Consider the following 13,736-nt stretch of genomic DNA (forward strand, 5'->3'; position numbering starts at 1 on the left):
GTAGAATCAGAGGAGCCCCTGATACGAATTCTGATCCAGTAGACATGTCGGATCAACCAATCCAATCTGATTCACAACGCATTGCTGATCCATCGAGATCAAATGACGATATTTTATTGAACAATAGAGGAAATGGTATAGATGCGTCAAGCATGGTTGTGCTCATCAGACTTTGACATGGTTCCGTGGTCAAGGTTAAGTTTTTGATATTTGGTCTTTTTTTCTAACACTATATGCAATGTGTCATCTTTATTTGGTGTAAGGAAATATTTAATGATGTGCATGTCAGTCTGGCAGGTTTTATTTGGCCTTGACCTCATTTTCACTGTTCATTGCTCAGTGTTCAGTTTTTTAGTTTTGGTCTGATTTTCTATAACTATAAGCAATAGGTTAACTATATTTGCTGTATGGAAGAATTGTTAGCTGTACACTTCTGCCTGCCATGGTTCAGATCCTTGACCTTAATTTTATGATTCATTAGTCAGTGTTTAGTTTTCTCGGTTAAGTCTGTTTCTTAGAAACTATTAGCAATAGGTCAACTATACTTAGTGATTTATTGTAAGGTGTACATGTATTTCTTGTTTTGTTTATATGACCTTGACCTCATTTTCTTGGACCATGTTAAGTTTATGTGATAGTTGTAGTAAAGCTTTATATTTAGGACTATCAACATAGAGGGTGGGCAGGACCTTTTTCGGGACGTCGGGATCGGGTGTTTTTAAGCTCGGGATTTCGGGATTGACCCTTTCGGGATCCGGGATTTCTTTTTTCAAATTCCAGGATGTCGGGATTTAATTTTTATACGCCCGTCTTAATTTTGACGGGACGTATAATGGTATACAAATGTCCGGCGTCCGTCTGTCCGTTCGTCTGTCCGTCCGTCCGTCTGTCCGTCTGTCCGGCGTAAACATGTCGCACCGTAACTTCAGAACGACTCATCCAAATTTCATGAAACTTAATACAGTTGTTCCTTATGATGGTCAAACGATCTGTATACTTTTTGGTGAAAATAAGATTAAAACTGTTTGAGTTACAGGACTTTGTAACTAAACAGGGGTGTGTTTTTTTTTTCAAATGTCGCGCCGTATCTCAAAAACGATTTATGATACTTGCTTAAAACTTCACACACTTCTTAGTTATATAAATCTTAAGATCTGTATAATTTTTGGTGATGATTCAAAATTTTATTTTTGAGTTATTGAGTATTTTGTAAAAAAGGGGGATGGGGTTTTTAACATGTCTCGCCATATCTCAAAATCGATTTATGATTATTGCTTAAAACTTTACACACTTATTAGTTATATTAATCTTAAGATCTGTTTACTTTTTGGTTTTTATTCAAAATTTATTTTAGGAATATTGAGTTTTTTGTAAAAAAACGCTGTTTCTCACAAACGATTTATGATAATTGCTTAAGACTTTACACACTTCTAAGTTATATTTATCTTAAGATCTGTATACTTTTTGGTGATGATTCAAAATTTTGGTTTAGAGTTATTATTGAGTTTTTTGTTAAAAAAGGTGGGTTTTCATATGTCACGCTGTATCTCAGAAACTATTTATGATTATTGCACACAAGACGAAGGGCGTATCATGCGCTCATGGCGCAGCTGTTTATTTTTTTTATTCGGGACCTCGGGATTTCATGTTTTTAAGCCCGGGATTTCGGGATCAGGACCCATCCGACCCCCTCAACATAATATCAATGATAAGTAAAGAAGGCGAGACATTTCAGCGTGCGCACTCTTGTTGTAATTTGAGAAATTTTAAATAATTTGATTAAAACATTTATCGATATTGCCTCTTTGTTGATACTATCATATTTTTTGTAGCTCGTCCGCTCCCATTTTATATTCGTTATGTAAACAGAAAGTCACAACTGTTTTGTTTTTTAACAGGGATCACGAAACTTTAATCCTGTTCCATATCAGGCTGATAATTTTGGGCATAACATTCATCTTGATCAAAATGAATCTTGCAAGTAGCCCTCGAAGTGGGATATAGAGAGGGGGTGATGTTGAGGTTACAAAAAGGGGATGTTGGATATAGGATTATAAAAATTGGGGTAATGAAATCAAGGGGACATCAAAGGTGGGATCTGGAGAAAAAAAAGAGAAATTTAGGAAAAGGCGCACACCGAGTCACTCCGAACTCATTCACGTTGATGAAATAAAATTCCATCTGTAATATCGGAATAAGATTTTAGTGTTGTTCAGACATAATAATTTTGTACCTTTTATTTTTTTAAACAGACAATACCTTTTCTCAAATTGACAATGGAAATGGGGAATGTGTCAAAGAGACAACAACCCAACCATAGAACAGACAACAGCAGAAGGTCAATAATAGGTCACCAATAGGTCTTCAATGCAGCGAGAAACTCCCGCACCCGGAGGCGTCCTTCAGCTTGCCCCTAAACAAATATATATATACTAGTTCAGTGATAATGGACGTCATACTAAACAAATTAATCACAAAAAAACTAAAATTAAAAATAATACAAGACTAATAAAGGCCAGAGGCTCCTGACTTGGGACAGGCGCAAACATGCGGTGGGGTTAAACATGTTTTTTGAGATCTCAACCCTCCCCCTATACCTCTAGCCAATGTAGAAAAGTAAACGCATAACAATACGCACAGTAAATTTCAGTTCAAGAGAAGTCCGAGTCCGATGTCAGAAGAGGTAACAAAAGAAAATAAACAAAATGGCAATGATACATAAATAACAACAGACTACTAGCAGTAACTGACATGCCAGCTCCAGACCTCAATTAAACTGATTGAAAGATTATGTCTTCATCATAGGAATTGTGACTTAGAAGGCGAGCTGTCTCATTGGCACTCATACCACATCTTCTTATATCTAGAGAAACGTAAACTAGCTTCACATTTGAAGTTCATTTTTAACTGAAATGCCACCTCACATTCATTCCAGATAATAGAAAATCTGTCTCAAAATGAACAAAGTAATCAGCAATATCAGTGTTGACAACATCAAACCTATTTTGACTATACATTTACCAAATAAACCATACTATAAAAATAAAAGACCACAGGAACAATTATACACCTAAATCTTCAAAACTTGTCTCCTAAAGACAGTCGTATCTAATTCCACCAAGCACTGACTCAAATGTCTGCTTCATTCCTGATTAGTTTTCCCAAAATAATGTATTTCAGTTAAAAACAGAAAAAATGCTGTAAAATTCAACATCCAACTCGCGGGACCAAAATGTAGCATGAGTAATTTTGATTGAGATTCGGAGATGTGGACCACAGCTTGTTCTAGTTGTAAACAGAGACGATGGATGCCAAATATTAAAGCACTATTGGTATCTAAATAGCTAAGTAAATAAAAACCAAAAACAGTGAAAATTATATCATTTTATCTAGTTAAGAAATGGTGCATTCAATGACTTCCAAAATAAGCCGTATTCAGATGGAATATGGCATATTCATCAACCTTATACAGGGAGACTGGGAAAAGAACAGCTTTCCTATGTGTTGTTTTTATCTTTACACCTTTTCTAGGTTGTCACCGAGGGTATCACCAAACCCGTAGCCAGTGCATGAAAGTACGAAATTTTATGTTAATAAAATTTCCTGTTTCAATATTTTTTTATTTACTTTACATTCACGTCAGCTCTCTCGGCTTCGAGTATTTTATTTAGTCATTGGGGGCTCAGGGCACATTGTTTTTGCTTTCTGCTATGCATAATCCTTTGGGTAGACACAACAAATACGTGTTTTTAAGAGCAGACACAATTATGCTTAGATGTACACTCAGGGCAATTGCTCAGATCTTATATTCAATGTACATTAACTTTTAAAAGAAGTTTACAAATGTTTTGCAACGATGCAAATACTAAACTTGAGAGTAAAAATAAATATCTTTCTCAATGAATTCAAGATATCAATATCTATTTAATTTAATAGATATATAGAGAATATTTAGTTAACCTGAATGTAAATAACAAAATAGGGAAATATAAAATTCATGGTTTTGAACAAGGGAAATAACAATTGCATAATAATCCTGCGCCACATCAAATAATTTTGCTGGTGCGTTGTTGTTCTATCTTATCGGGGTAAGGTAATAAATGTGTATATACAGGTTCACACATACACACATGTGTATTATATTTAAAGCATAAAAACAAAACTTCTAAAGTGTTAACAATGAATGAAAAAATTATTTGATTATCTATTTTTCAATATCTTTGATAAATTTGAAAAATGAAAAATGCTCCTCTTTGGAGCATTTTTCATTTTGTCAAACGATTACAAAAATTGAAAATGCTCCACACAAAAACATTTTCATATTTGAGAAAATTTTCTTTAGACGAAAATTCAACCAATACGGGACATTTTTCATTTTTCAATATTTAAAGGCAAATTGAAAAATGCTCCACATTGGAGCATTTTTCATTTTTCAATTTAAAGGCAAATTGAAAAATGCTCCACGTTGGAGCATTTTTCATTTTTCAAATTTTTAAGGCAAATTGAAAAGTGCTGAAGGTTAGCAATTTCAATATTTTGTTCTTTAGAAGGAGATTGAAATTTGTTTTTTTCTAAAGCAATCAAATTCGAATGTTTTAATTTATTCAAACTGTTGATAAGATGAAATCTTTTTAAGACAAACTTATTATTACTTTTTATATTATCCTCGTGAAATCAAATAATGTAATTTCATGAAAATTACAAATTTAAAATCTCATAACAAAAATGATTATTCAGAAGTGACTTCAACAGATTTTTGTTACATTTATCAAACCAATTAACTTTAAAATTTGTAGCGTATTTTGCAAAATCTATTATTTCAGCTTAAAATGAAAAATGTATGGCGTAAATATACACGGTCTTAAGACAAACTTATTATTACTTTTTATATTATCCTCGTGAAATCAAATAATGTAATTTCATGAAAATTACAAATTTAAAATCTCATAACGAAAATGATTATTCAGAAGTGACTTCAACAGATTTTTGTTACATTTATCAAACCAATTAACTTTAAAATTTGTAGCGTATTTTGCAAAATCTATTATTTCAGCTTAAAATGAAAAATGTATGGCGTAAATATACACGGTCTTCGTACAAAGTCAAAATACAAATTATGATTTGTACAATTTTTTTGTACAATGTACAAAATGGTAACTTGTATACAACATTTATTATATCTTTCTGTGGCGGTAAAGAATTGTTAGGTACTAGTAAATACAAAAAGTAGCACATCTAGAAGACAATCGTGTGTAACGTACCTTTTACTCATTCATGTGTTATGTAGATATCTAGTATATAGTTCAAAATACTCGGTTTTGTTATTAATCTTCCCGACATAAACTATTACTGGTATTTGTGCTGTATTTGTTTTGTTTTTTTTTTAAATTGCAACAGCAATGCAATTTTTGGAAAATTGTTGTTGTTCTAAACGTGTTTGTTTCATCTTACTTGATGTCGTTGAATATTATATCTTATATAAGTTGTTAGGAAACCAAATGTACATCCTACAAGGTGTTACAATATAAACGACCTATTGATAAAAAAAAGGATCGTAATCCTGTCCTTATAGCAACTTTTCGTCTATAGATTCGTTTTTGCATGAATTTCGAAAATACATTGATTCATTCATGACAAATGTACGGTTCGTTTGGCTCGTGTTTCCTGTTCTTTTTAAATGGGCTGTTGTATGCAATATTTTGGACTTATGTCAAAATTTAACAAAGATTATCATTTTGGATTAGATGCAAGAAATCATTATATTTGTATACTAACGATGAGCAAAAGCATTTAATGGGTTAAGATATAAGGTCTTCGTTATTCATTTTTTTTATACTTTGTTAATAAAGATAATGGACGCAAAAGTTAAGCGTCGGTTACAGAAATGGGAGGTCTTAAAGTTCGACGTTATCTTTTCCCTTCACAGATTATTGATGGAAGATATTACTCATATTGATTGATTTTTTGAACGCAAAGTTGTTTTTTTTAAACAATAACGTTAACCATTGATATCAAAAGTAGTCACTGGTTGGGAACGATTTTGTTTTGCAATATTCATGATTATGGACACTTGACTATATTGCGTATAAAAATTGGATTTGAAACAACAACCTCTGATTATGTAAAGTTATAAATGAGTTGAGGTAAAGTTGAGTACGAATCTGATGATAACATGGGCGCAAAACGTTTGCCCCTTTTTTATAACCTGAAACAGGAAAGGATATTTGCACTTTAAATATTGACAAACCTATACAGACAAACTTCACCTCACATTTGCACTTTTTTTATGTAAACAGCATTAACATTGTTTGTGTATGCTTTCAAATTGTTGAGACAAAAATTGGTTTTAAAACAAGGCTGTTCATGTTTACTTTGAATAAGGAGGCATGGTTGTTATATAGAATATATTACTTTCCGCTCTCTTGAAATGTCATTTTCATCTGACACAATCATAGTGGCGAAAGATTCAGTAAGGCTCTCTAGGGATACAAATAGTGAACATGAAAAGTAGGAAAATGGCTTTATAAGTTTTTTTTCGGGCTATCATTACTTCTAAATTGCTATGTTGAAGATTCTTTTGTTGATGATAAGATGGTTGAACTTAGATATTCCTATAAGCAGTTTATCTTACAAAAAAATACATAGCCGTTGACTCTCGATTTCTACCAATATTATAGACTGAGCATCAATCACACAGCAAACGAACAACAAATTGCCCACGATAAATTCATGACCTCTATAATGAACAATTGTATCACCTCGTCCAGCAAATTTTTGTCTTTTGAAGAGTATCATTGAATAGCTATCCGTAAACTTCATAAAAAAAAATGTTGGTAAAGCTCAAATGTCCTAAACATTAAAGCGAAAATGTCCATTTTAAAAAAAAACGCAAATATCCAATCAAATATCTCAAACGTCACCCGCATGATTACATGCAGTTTTTAAACTGAAGATAACAGACACATTATGAACATTAGGGTGCGAATGTTGATAGCCTGACAACTGCATTTAAGAATAAAGCACAGTATAATAATTCAAATTAATTTACAGTTGTATTTCAATATGAAAGACTTATCAATATACTTATTTACCATATACTTATATACATAAATAAAATATGCTATATTTTGCATAGGTAATGCAGCGCGGATTAGACATCCTATAAATCCCTATGGTTAGGGAAAGCATGAAGAAACATTGGACCTATTTACATATTTACAGACACTTTAAAAAAAACGTATTACATTAATAAGGACATTTTGATATCAATTCAATTTAACATAGTTTGTCGAGTAGAGTCCAGGTTTTATCGAGTAAGAAACACAGATTTCCATTGAGTTAAAATGTTTTTGATTACTTCATTTAATTTCCAAAATTCATGAAAAGGTTCAAATAAAGTTCTTTTCAAAACACAAAACAACTGTATTAAAGGGAAGGCGAAAGCTACTAAATGGATGATCAGCTCATAAGACGAAAACTAACAGACAATGCCATGGCAAAGAAACAGAGAAAAAAGACAAACAACAGTATACAAAACACAAAATAGAAACCTTAACACGAAACGAGCTTGATAATGCTGCATTTATATATTTCATACAAAAGCATCTTTCTTTTACATCTATCATTGTATGTCACATCTAATACATTACACACAAGATATATATTAGAAACATAAACAATTACAAGCTAAAAAAGAAGAAGCATGTTTTCTGTATTGTTCCTGCCTGCATGTTACTGGTATTATAAGTATACACTAAATGATTTTCACAAGTTTTTTTAAATTAGAACTTCATTTGACATATAAGTCTCAGTGAATATGTATAATTTGCATGTTAAAATTCAAGACCACATCATATTAAATCAAAGTTAGATAATGGAATCATTATTATGGGTATGGGTTTTGCTTTGTTGAAGGCCGTACGTTGACCTATAATTGTAAACGTCTATGTCATTAAATTGTTGGTCTCTGGTGGAGAGTTGTCTCATCGGCAAGCATACCTCATCTTCAAAAGTTTATCTCAATCGTAAACTTTGATCAGCTTACAGCTGTACATCTTCAATGTATATTTATTGTATGCACCATCTACTTTAGATTTTGCCACTAGTTGATAGACAAAATGTCTTTGTACTTATAAATTAAGTAAAATTTAAATGCTTTATTTGTAAATAAACTGAACAGCTGGTTTAGTTTTAAGTACCACGATGATATATCAAATTTGAGAATTGTTCTTGAATTCAATATACATCAATAACAAATATAATATAAAATTGAAAAAAAGTTCGGATTAACCGATTAATATTTTTGGTGTTTCGATAATCGGTCCTTCCGACAGATAATCGGTTAACCGGTTGACAACACTACTTATGCATGTCATGGGACATTGACTAAAACAACTGAACGTCACTTACATCTGACATTATATTTGATTTCTTTTGCTGGTTAAGTAAGAGCCATTCGCATGTTGGAAGATCCATTATTATCATTGGCATACTTATACATTTTTTAAATGAACAAGGAACTGATTTGTAAAGTTAATCTACTCACTTCGACTACAATGTTCTTCTGGACTGTCAAAGCCCTCAGTGCAAGTACATGTATAAAAGTACTCGTCCGAACAATATCCTGGAAAGCATCTGGTACTGTCAGATCTCCAGGAACAAGTTTCTATAAAAATAAGCAAAGATTATTTTACCGTTTGGTATGTGTACAAACTTGTGCATTTAAAATGGATGAGAATGTGTCTATTTTGATAATTGAAACACAAATGATATTAAAGAATCTTTCAAAATAAAAAATCGTACATCTTATACTAGTAACGCATTGTTCAGAATTTAGAAACAAAAGAGAAATACTATGATTGAAGTATATATTTTTTTAATTTGGCTTCCACACGAAGTTATACATACTTTGACATGCATTGCTGGCAGCGTTGTATTTATATGCTCTTTCGTAGCGCTGGTGTGCATTCTCATAGTTGCAATATAAACATTTATTTTCAGAGCCATCGAGCGGATTACAATCTCTATATGCGCAATTTGGTATATATGGACATACTGAAAAAAAATCATAACATGTTACAATTGTTGCCTGTAGTGAAATGTTTTGGTGTATTACAATGTTTGTTTTAGAAAGTATTTTAGATGTATATAAAGAGAGACGGGAGATGCCAAAGGGATATTCAAACTCAAAAGTCAAAGACAAACACTGAGAACGAAATGTCAAAATTATTAAAAAAAAAAACAACGACAAACAAACTAACAACAGTCCCGAAAACATCAAAGAGAAAACTCGCCAATATTGTCCTTTTTACAATTGTTGCGAAAATAAAATGAAATATTTAGAAGGCATCTAATTAAAAGTTAGTTAACTATGAATGTTAAAGTCCCATGTCTCAAGAAGTACAAACCAAAAAAAAAATTTAATTCATAATTGAGTCCGCATTTGTGAGAGATAAAATTAGTCCTGGTAAAATGTGTCCGGGCAGACAAATATTTCTAGTATAAAAAGTCCATGGTTACAGAATATACTAGTATATTTATTCCGATGTCAGTAATTTATGTTCCAAAACTAATTTTCCTAGGAATTTATGTCCATGTCATCAATATTCCTAGGTAAATACGTCCATGCCCTTTATTTTACTAGAAAATGTGTATTAGTAATAAAAGAAATCATTTACATGTAAACAATGGAATTTTTAATTCTTATGCTTTTATGTTGTTTACCAGTTGTGCATTAATCTTTTTATAAAATTTATGTGCCCAGACTAATTTTCCTAAGAATGCATGTCCAGGTCATTAATATTCCTAGTTAAAAACGTTCATGTCCTTTATTTAAATAAGACAATTTATAATGACATAAATAATTTGCATGTAAACAATTGAATTTTTAATTGTTATGTCTTTAAATTGTTTAACAGTTGTGCCTTAATATTTCACTATTTTATTAAAGTATGGGTGTTTTTTTAATAATTAAACAGACTTTTTTCCAAGGAAAATTGATATCACAGACTTTTATGATGTACATAATTACAAATGTTCCTTTCTTAATTTTCAATATTGATTAATTCAAGAATGTCTTAAGGAATAAAATTTAAAGGGACTCTTTTCACAGAAAAAATGAGAATACGGATGTATATAAGAATTTCCTAGGAAAAAGGTGCCAGACATATTTTACTAGCTATGGACTTATTTTCCTAGGAAATTTATCCAAGGACTTACATTCCTAGTAAAATTATGGTCACGGACTTGATTACCTAGGAAAAAAAGTCTGGCGGACAAATTTTACTACCGGACCGAATTTACTGTTACACATTTACCAATCTCAACAACAGTGTAAATTTTATATTAAATATAATAAAACCAAAAATTCAGGAGCCTGTTGTCCAGTGGTTGCCGTCAGAGAATTTCAGAAAGGTACGTTATAATTCATATCAGTACTGCAGGACTGACAACTAAGCCGGTTATACTGTGACTTTTTTTTTGTTTACATTCTTGTCAATGGTTCTTTGGTGGATAGTTATTTCATTGGCTGCAGTTTTTTGAATTGATAGATCTTTGGAAATATTATGAAACCACATTAAAATCACACGACACCTAAGGATACCCGGCAGAGAAGTTTGATTTCGAATGGAAAGAATGAAGTAATTTCAAAAGTCTGAACTGGCCTATAACTGTACTAGACTGTACTTATTTTTACTAGACCAGTCTAAATTGGTCTGAATTTTACTCGATATTACTCGACCCCAATCTTAACCATACTCGACTGTACTGATTTGTACTTGACACTTATCTTTGACATTGAAAATAGTCTAAACTATTACTCGACCAGTCTGAAACAGTCTTAACCCATTCTCGACCTGTACTCGACCAATACTTGACCAGTTCTCGACCTATTTTTTCAGTCTGAACAATACTCGACCAAAGGTCTGAACAATACTCGACCAGTTTGAACCATACTTGACCAAATAACCTCTTCTTTTATAATTTTAACTGTTTAAATGACTTTCTTTGTAACTGACATGACAACAGTCACAATAAAGTAAACATACATAAAATAGTTATCAAAGGTACCAGGATTATAATTAAATACGCCAGACGCGCGTTTCGTCTACATAAGACTCATCAGTGACGCTCAGATCAAAATAGTTATAAAGCCAAACAAGTACAAAGTTGGAAGAGCATTGAGGACCCAAAATTCCAAAAAGTTGTGCCAAATACGGCTAAGGTAATCTATTCCTGGGATAAGAAAATCCTTAGTTTTTCGAAAAATTCAAAGTTTTGTAACAGGAAATTTATAAAAATGACCATATAATTGATATTCATGTCAACACCGAAGTGCTGACTACTGGGCTGGTGATACCCTCGGGGACGAAACGTCCACCAGCAGTGGCATCAATCCAGTGGTGTAAATAGTTATCAAAGGTACCAGGATTATAATTTAATACGCCAGACGCGCGTTTCGTCTACATAAGACTCATCAGTGACGCTCAGATCAAAATAGTTATAAAGCCAAACAAGTACAAAGTTGGAAGAGCATTGAGGACCCAAAATTACAAAAAGTTGTGCCAAATACGGCTAAGGTAATCTATTCCTGGGATAAGAAAATCCTAAGTTTTTCGAAAAATTCAAAGTTTTGTAACAGGAAATTTATAAAAATGACCGTATAATTGATATTCATGTCAACACCGAAGTGCTGACTACTGGGCTGGTGATACCCTCGGGGACGAAACGTCCACCAGCAGTGGCATCGACCCAGTGGTGTAAATAGTTATCAAAGGTATCAGGATTATAATTTAATACGCCAGAAGCGCGTTTCGTCTACAGATGTTTACATCCTCACATGATTATCAGATTTATCACGTCGAGATAGTCAAATTATCTAATTTTGAAATCTGAGTCTTGTTTAAAAAAAAAGATTTTCTTTTACCTGAAAAACACACCTGTACTGAGGGTAATAAAACTTTAAGGTGCTTCTTGTTTGGCATGTTTTTTTTTTGTTTTTTTTTTTTTACAACTTAATTCACCTTAATTCTTAAATAAAAACTACATAGGTTTCATGGTTACATACAATAGTTATATAACTATATATTTTAACTGAGGTAAAAACAGCCAACAAAATCACTGAAATTGTTTAACCTTATACAAGAAATATATCTATTCTTATTATAATTTGGGTCATATATATTTAGAAGGGGTAAAAATTTAAAAAAATGATTAAAATTGTTCCTTTGATTAAGGGTAAAGCCTTTTGCTTTGGGCACACTCATTAAAAAGATCACACCTGTTCAGAGAGTTATAAATTTTAAATAACATCCATTGAAATTAAACAACATCCTAAGCAGTATTTTCCCTTCTATTTTCATGGTACATGGCATTCCATGCACTATAAAATGTTATACATGAATGACTTTTCATTGTAGATTAAATATGAAAGTGAACTCTTAAAAACTGCACTAACGAAGTGTACAATCCTTAAAGGCAATGTCCAAGGGAAAAGAGCAAAAGAAAACAATTATGAGTACTGCTGTTTGTCTAATTACTATAAATGAAATCAGGTAAATAGAACTAACTATGAACGCATTTTAAGTTGAGATTTAAATATTATAATATAAAGTAACGGTCGAGGACAAGTTCACACTGTTCAGAATGGTTCAGACTACAGTCGAGTAATATCAAGTAAATTTCCGACCAATTCAGAATGGTCGAGTAAAAAATCAGTACAGTTGAGTACAGATTTATGCCATTTCAGACATTTACTGGTTTGTAGTGGGAACATATAGAAAGTACCCTATAACAAGTATTTTTCGTTCCCTATTGTAAATTGTCCTTCAGACGGTGATGTTCCTTTGGCCCTTTCTTATGGTGTTTTATTTCCCAAATTGTTCGCTATGCTCTTGTCTGTAGTGGTGTTTTAGATTTCAATGAACGTATAATTGTAAATTAATAAGTCAGGGATTTAATAACCAAAGATTTAAAAAGATATAAAAATCTGGATTAGAATTTTGGCTGTACAAGTAGAAACCACTTACAAATATCACATTATAAATGGATCCCTTAAATAAGAATATACAAACTTTTTGATTTTTTGAATAAGCTAAAGTTATTCTAAAAAATATATTAATTTAACGGTGTAGTAAGATCTTTGAATATTGTTTTTGTCGGTTTGATAAAATTAATAAATCATAACCTGTATTAATTGTGTTATTGATAAATCAAAGCATAAATATGCATTGCTATTCATTTGTGAACGCTTATGGACCTAAATCCTGTCGATATTTATAAGTTGGCTTCCGCTATATAACACTTTTATGTCTCTGTGTAACATTTAAGTTTGAATCTAGCATTTTTTTTCATTCTATGATTTTTTTTTTTTTTTGGTAATGTGTACTTATTACTGTTCGGTGTGAGCCAAGGCTCCGTGTTATAGACCGTACTGTGACCAATAATGGTTTACTTTTATAAATTTTGACTTGGATAGAGAGTTGTCTCATTGGCACTCATACCACATCTTCTTATATCTATTTATTGATTTTTCTCTCGAAAAACATTATTTATCTATAAGTTGTAATAAGGATTACACTAGCTTTTAGTAAATGCGAGTTTACTCCTAGATCGGTACTTATTTCTGTCTTTTATTAGATGTTTCTGTGTTTCGTGTACCTCAGATGAGTCAAGCCATTTGCAACTGGTGTTTACAGATTGTTCTTATGTTGTGCAGTTACTCCGGGTTAGGGGGC

The 13,736-nt window shown here is 31.9% G+C and overlaps 1 protein-coding gene across 1 annotated transcript in view; it reads right to left on the reverse strand.

The window, feature by feature from the left end:
* LOC127720900 (uncharacterized) overlaps positions 1-13,736 on the reverse strand; it is a 102,864-nt gene that overhangs the window by 78,758 nt on the left and 10,370 nt on the right. The window contains exons 6-7 of the mRNA XM_052227640.1: positions 8,908-9,054; positions 8,546-8,665 (exon numbers count right to left, since the gene is read on the reverse strand). Of these exons, the coding sequence (XP_052083600.1) occupies positions 8,546-8,665; positions 8,908-9,054 (267 nt within the window). The remainder of the gene's footprint in view (positions 1-8,545; positions 8,666-8,907; positions 9,055-13,736) is intronic.

This window comes from Mytilus californianus, unplaced genomic scaffold (assembly GCF_021869535.1).
Source record: "Mytilus californianus isolate M0D057914Y unplaced genomic scaffold, xbMytCali1.0.p SCAF_11, whole genome shotgun sequence".
In the NCBI taxonomy this organism is placed as follows: domain Eukaryota; kingdom Metazoa; phylum Mollusca; class Bivalvia; order Mytilida; family Mytilidae; genus Mytilus; species Mytilus californianus.